The sequence below is a fragment of the Neomonachus schauinslandi genome, chromosome 16 (genome assembly GCF_002201575.2).
Source record: "Neomonachus schauinslandi chromosome 16, ASM220157v2, whole genome shotgun sequence".
In the NCBI taxonomy this organism is placed as follows: domain Eukaryota; kingdom Metazoa; phylum Chordata; class Mammalia; order Carnivora; family Phocidae; genus Neomonachus; species Neomonachus schauinslandi.
This window is the reverse complement of record NC_058418.1, coordinates 28,642,024-28,648,345: the sequence shown is the minus strand read 5'-3', so window position 1 is coordinate 28,648,345 and position 6,322 is coordinate 28,642,024. Positions and strand designations below refer to the sequence as shown.

Here is a 6,322-nt window from a genome sequence, read left to right as displayed (position 1 = left end):
GCCTCGGTGCCCCGGCGGGGCGCGTCCCCCGGGCCGCCTCCCGCTCTCCCGCGGCTCGCGTGGCCGCGCCTTTGTGTGCGGCGGCCGCGGCTCCCGGGCTCATCCGGCTCCGGTCGCGGCGCCCCTCTGGCCCCGAGCCCCGCGCGCCGCCCCCGGGCAACCCCGGCCGGGCGCCCCCGACGGTGGATCTAGCGGCTTCGAGGAGGCGGGCACCGGCCCCGGCGAGCCCTAGCCCCGGCCCCCGGCCCCGGGCCCGGCTCCGGCATGGATGTGAGGTTCTACCCCGCGGCGGCCGGGGACCCCGCCGGCCTGGACTTCGCGCAGTGTCTGGGGTACTACGGCTACAGCAAGGTGACCGGGCCGGGGCCGGGGCCGGGGGGCGGCGGGGCGGCGGGGCGGGGGCCACCTCCCCATCCCGGGCGAGCCCCGCGCTCCAGCTCCCCTCCCGCTGCACTTTTCTCTTCCCCGCTCCACTCCTTTTCCTTTTGCGCCTTCGTCTCTGTCCAACTCTCTCACTCTACTCTTTCTGCCCCCTTCCCACACCCCCCTTTTTGTCCCTCTGCCGGCGCTCCACTTTCTCTCCCCCCCACCCCCCGCTCCATCCCCGCCGACTCTCCTTTGCTGCCCCAAAGAAGCGAAGGAGCAGCCAAAGGACTGAAAGAGGGGGCACGCTTGTGATTCTTTGTTGTTATTAGTAAATACGATCGCAGCGCCCCTGAGTTGGGGGGGGCATCGCAGGAGTCCCTGATCTCGTGGTCCGACGACCTCACCGCCCCCCCCCCCCAAGCCCCTCTTACCTTCCCCGCACACTCGAGAGCTGGACCCGGGGCCGCTCGGGGGAGGAAAGGAACAAACTTTTGAGCGTGCCCTGGATTGGGCGGGGGCGGGGGGGGCGCGAAGTGTTGGGACCCCCGCAGGTGGCCTCTGTTGCCCCCTCGCTAGGGCGCCTTGGACCACGGAACGGAGGTGCCGGCCCCTCCCTGGTTAGCGCAAGTGGCTTCTCATCTTTCATTTTTTGGGGAGGGGTAAGTTTTGCATTTCGGGGAGATCAGGCTTGGAGACCTCCACACCACGCCCTGGGTCACCCCATCTCCTTCCCCTCTCCCCCACCACCCCGCGCCAACTTCCAGGACCGAGCGTTTCAGGTGGGCGACGGTGGGTCTCAGACGGGCAGCTGGCGCAGCTCGGACGGGCGAGTCGGGGCTGGAGTCGCAGCCCTTGGGCCAGGGCGGCGCGGACTCCCCTTCTTGGTCCTTCTGAAGCCCCCGGGGCCAAGCTTTGGAGGAAACATCACCCCGAGGGCGACGTTCAGAGAAAGAGCTGTGCTCTGGATGGCCTGTGCCTTTTGAATGTGGTTTTTCTTTCTCCTTCCCCCTGCTCCTCCCTCCTCCCCCCCTCCCCTTTTCTTTCAAATCGTAGTTTGTTTATGATTGCTTGGATAACAGGGGAGGAAATAAGGAGCCGCTGAAAGAAAGGTGCTATACAAAACTAATGAATAAATAACAGGAAGAGGAGGAATTGTATCTAGAGTGAGGAACAGTTTGCTGTGCCCCGTGGCTGATGGAAGCTCGTGTTCCTTTCTATTTGTTTCTACTCGGTTCCCAACTCCCGTGCTGAAGTTTGTGAAAGACCTTTGGGGTCTCTCTGCCTAACCCCTGTGTCCCCGTCGCCCAGCCCCGCGCCTGGCACCGCGGGCCTCCCCACAAGTAAAGAACGAAGGGACATTATTCAGTGTGTTTTAACCCTTTGGGGGTGCTGGCGGTGGTGGGCGCGGGGTTGGGGGGGGGCGTTCATGCTCTCAAAATTCCGAGAGTGGTACATTAAGCATTGAAAGGGAAGCAAGAAAAGGCCTCTGGCAGTAGCCAGGGTTAAGGTTTTGGTTTCTGTCCTCTGATTTTGGATTTACTCAGGTTATTAAATGCTTTAAAAAGTCCCCCTTGTATGCTCAGTTAGGGACTTAGGCAGCCTAATTAAGTATGTCGTGTTTCTGAGAATCCACCTAATTGTTCCAGTGGGGTATTATTTATCTCCTTACAACTTAGCCTGTGTATGCAAGCCTTGGATAACTGGGCATGCTCTTATTTTTGGAAGCCATTACCTTGCTTAATGTAACTACTTCTTTCTCTGATTTAAGATCAGCAACACTGGAATGACACCAAAATAGAAACCTTTTGTACTAATCCAGTCACTGCAATGCGTGGCAAATCTCTCTGTTCACTGAGATCCCAAGGGTACTTCAAGGGACCAGAGGAAATTGTGGGTGTTTTGTGTGTGTCTCTTTATTTTTTTGAGAAAAGCTATTTTGAGCCCATTTAAACTCAGAACATTTACTTCAGGGGCGTATAGAAAGCTCTACCTCCCCCCATTATTTATTGAGATGCTTGTTCAACTTCGAGAGTGAGGATGCAAGTTGGTTTGTTGTCATATTTTCTTAACGCAGCTTTTTGCCCAAAAAAACCTGGTTTCTTAGTAATTCAGCAATCTGGTGGTCGCAAGTGCTGTGTGTATCCAATTTATGCAAGTTAGACACAGTGCTTAATATTGGCAGAAATCAACACGTACTTCTTTTAAGGGATGTTTGCATTTAATTCCTTGCAGATAAAAATACAATAATCTTTAATTTGAGCCCCAATACTTTATCTTCCTACTCTTAATTTCAGCAGTGAAAAACCCAATTTTATTCCCAGTAATTTTTCTTTATAGGGAGAATGTAGTAGAAGAGGAAGTATTAACTTTATGGGTATAAAACAGCAAGTGCTAATTAAGGATTTATAGCATTTTGTTTCACAGCTAACTTGTGTGTCTGAAGTGGGCCTATTCAATACAGATTTATATTGAAATGTAAAAAGTAGCTTACAAAGACATGCATTCATTTTATTCGGAAATACCTGTAATTATTAATCTCTTAAGACTTAACTCTGGGTGAGGTGTATTATCACTCTGGAGGGGAAATGATGGGTTTCAAAAAAGTATGTTTCTGCCCTTTCTTGTTTCAACGACCATCTGGGAAACTTTAGAAGAAATACAGAACCCTCTGCTCCAGGCTTAACAAGTGAAAAGTTAGCGCTTATCTTTAAATTTATTTACAAACCGTGAATAATAGGGTCTCATTCATTTCGCTCTTTAACAAACGACCAGAGTCCTTTGTATAAATTATATGTGTGTGTATTATCTTTACATTCTGTGAGTATATGGATCCTTTTTAAATGTCAGCGCTCAGAAAGTGTACTGTCTACGGAGAATGGATGAAAGAGTTTTGAGGGTTCAAAAGTCGTTGCAAGTAGGAGAATAACTTCAAATAAAATATAGCCAGGATCATTAAAATCAGTTAATAATTCATGAACCAGCCACTGATGTATAAACTACAGTCATCTCTGCTTTCTAAGGGCTAATTTCCATTTTAATTTCAAGTGGAGAATCTACTGTTTGAACATTTCTTTTTCTGATGTGGCTAACAAATTAAACTAACACCTATATTTAAAAAAAGGTGGTGGGGGGTGGGGGCTAGGCTTATGTTGCCCAAGGGCGTTAGTGATCCACTGTCTATATATCTGGAATTTTTCTTTCCCAGGGTCCTTTCACCAGTAAGAGGATAATATGCATCAGATCAATTAGCGTGTAGTTGTCAGAGGTCTGCCACCCCAAAATAAACTATTGTATTGAAGGTGGGTGTGAGCCAAGTGAAATCACACAGTGAGTTAATAATGAACGTGGACCAAACTCTAGTTACTAGCTTTTTCTGTGTGTTCTTAGGTGTTTTTTTTTTTTTTTTTTTTACCCCCCTCCTTCCCAAATCTGACTATTGACTTCTTATCTTATGCAGAATAGCCTTTTGTTGGTTTTACTCCATCAGTACCAAACCTTGCTTTCTAATTACTGTATGTGTTATCGATCACTCTGCTTAATTAAGGTGTTCTGGTGTGAGTGCCACCTCTTTGGGCCGGCCTCTGCCTTGGCCAGCCTGAAGAGTTAGAAGACCTGAAGAGTCATTTGTCATTTGTCTATCTCATCGGAGTCCATGGTTCAAATTGAGAACACACTGAGAGGGGGATTTGATTGAAACTCTTCTTAAGTTGATACCTTGCACTGTCATGACAACCAATGATTTTGTTTCCAGGGCCTGGTGTATGGGGGTGTTGAATTTTGAGAGCAGATTGAGAGATTTCCATGTGAGGTCTCCAAACAAGATAGATATTGAAGCCATGTTGTGAAAGAGATAGAAGGTTTTTCCAAGGACCTTAGACAAGGGGTCATAAACTCAATGCCTCTAGGGACAGCCACTTAACCTACATGAAGATAGGGTTTGTGGTCAGATGGACAACATGCCCCGTTTAAAGGGGTAGCCTTGTTCAGCATCCGTAGATTGTTGCCATGCCAACGTTTGGGCCCAGTATCCACATCTTGCAGTTATTTTTCCAAGAGAATGATAATCTGAGTTTTTATGTGAAATACCCTGAATTTTAAATGTTGGCAGCAAATTAACACATTATTGAAATCCTTATGTGGGACCCTTAAAACATGCTCGTGTACTGCTTCTTTGCAGGTTTTTTTTTTTTTTATCTTAGATAAACTCAGATGCAGCTGAGGTTTGAAAATCATTTTTTAGTAAGTCATTTATGGTTTATGTTCAACTCTGTGGACAGTTCCACTCTCACGTCCAACTGCGTGGACAATTCAGTTGAGTGAGTACAGGAAGTAGAATCTGACCACTTTCAACATAGTTCCGATTGGATAATTTGAATTCTGTCATTCATTAATTTTGGTCTCGAGTCAGTGGAATAGTTCTAGATCGGGGTTGGCAAACTGTGGCCCATGGGTCACATGTGGCCCACGGGTCACATCTGGCCCACCGCCTACTCCTGCTTGGTTTGTGAGTTAAGAATGGTTTTTATGTTTTTAAATGGCAGAAAAACCAAGAGAAAGACTATTCATCACTGCGAAAATTACATGATATTCACATTTGTGTCCATAAATAAAGTTTTATTAGAATGCGGCCCCACTCATTTGTTTATGTGTCATCTGTGACTCCTTGCATGCTACAGTGTCAGAGTTGAGTAGTCGTGACAGAGATTGTGTGGTTTGCGAAGCCTGAAACATTTAGTATTTGTCCCTTTACAGAAACAGTTTGCTGACCTCTGTTCTAGGTAATCAGAGCACTTGATGGTCCCAGGATCTTCCTTTGTTCCAAGACTTGGCAGTAGAAAGAAAATCTAGTTAACAAGATGACGTAACTGGGGAGATGAATATTTCAGAGACTGTTTTCAAGAATGTCTCTAAAACAGTGGGGGTTTAGCCCTGGCTATACTCTAGCTATGGTGAGTTGGGGGGAAGCTCGTGAAAGATATGCAGGCTCACAGCCTTACCCCAGTGCAGTTTAGTTAGAGCCTTTGGGGAAATGTTTTTGAAGCTCCCTAGGTGATTCCAACATGCAGCCATGGTTGAAAACTTTGTTTTAGGCTGGGGATCCTCCTTTGGAGTAAGCAACCTCGAGGGGCAGTAGAACTGGGTAAAGAAGTTGGGGATTGCTATAAAGTAGACAAGACTTACAACAGACTGATTATTGGTTCCAGGTTGGCACTCAGGGCCTTTTCTGGACCTCGGCAGGCCCTAAGCACTGTGGATCTGGCTCTCCTCCACATCATATCAGACGTTAAAATGCTGTATCCGCATTCTGCATTTACTGTGCAGTTACCGAGTTGATGCTGATTAGTTGACTTATGTTCTCATGTTGTAGGCATCTGTTAGTTTTAACTTCATCGTGTGTGTGTGTTGTGTGTGTGTGTGTGTGTGTGTGTGTGGTGTGGCCAATTGTTTTTCCTCACATTTTAAGCATGTTTGTAGGCCCTTGAGAAGCCTGTGCTTCTAGATGTCCAGTCTTCACTGACTGGTGGCTAAAATAGTCCTGCTGACACTAACTAAAGGTCCATGAACTTACCATTTCACCACCCCAAACAGGGGAGTGTTGATGAATACCCTGTGCCTAGTAGCAACTGATAAGCTGTGGTAAGCCACAGAAAATTTGTCGTAGTCGTTTTAGATCAAGTCAATGAATGTAGATGGCCACAACATTCAAAGTGCGTGTACATATTTTAAGAACTTGCTATTTTGGGCCACAAACTGTCAGGGGGATGCTGAGTCTACCTGAGGACTTGTTTTATCTAATTTGGACCAGTAGTTTAAAAAGTTCAGTTAGTTGTCTGTGTCTAAAATCTTTGCACGTAAATCTATATTTTCAGCTTTTTCTCCTTCCTTCCTTCCTTCCTTCCTTCCCTCCCTCCTTCCTTCCTTCCTTCCTTCCTTCCTTCCTTCCTTCCTTCCTTCC

At 47.3% G+C, this 6,322-nt stretch overlaps 1 protein-coding gene across 1 annotated transcript in view; it reads left to right on the top strand.

Moving 5' to 3' along the window:
- The first annotated feature begins 264 nt into the window (after positions 1-264).
- TOX3 (TOX high mobility group box family member 3) overlaps positions 265-6,322 on the top strand; it is a 103,291-nt gene continuing 97,233 nt past the window's right edge. The window contains exon 1 of the mRNA XM_021704713.1: positions 265-351. Coding sequence (XP_021560388.1) covers positions 265-351 — 87 coding nt within the window. The remainder of the gene's footprint in view (positions 352-6,322) is intronic.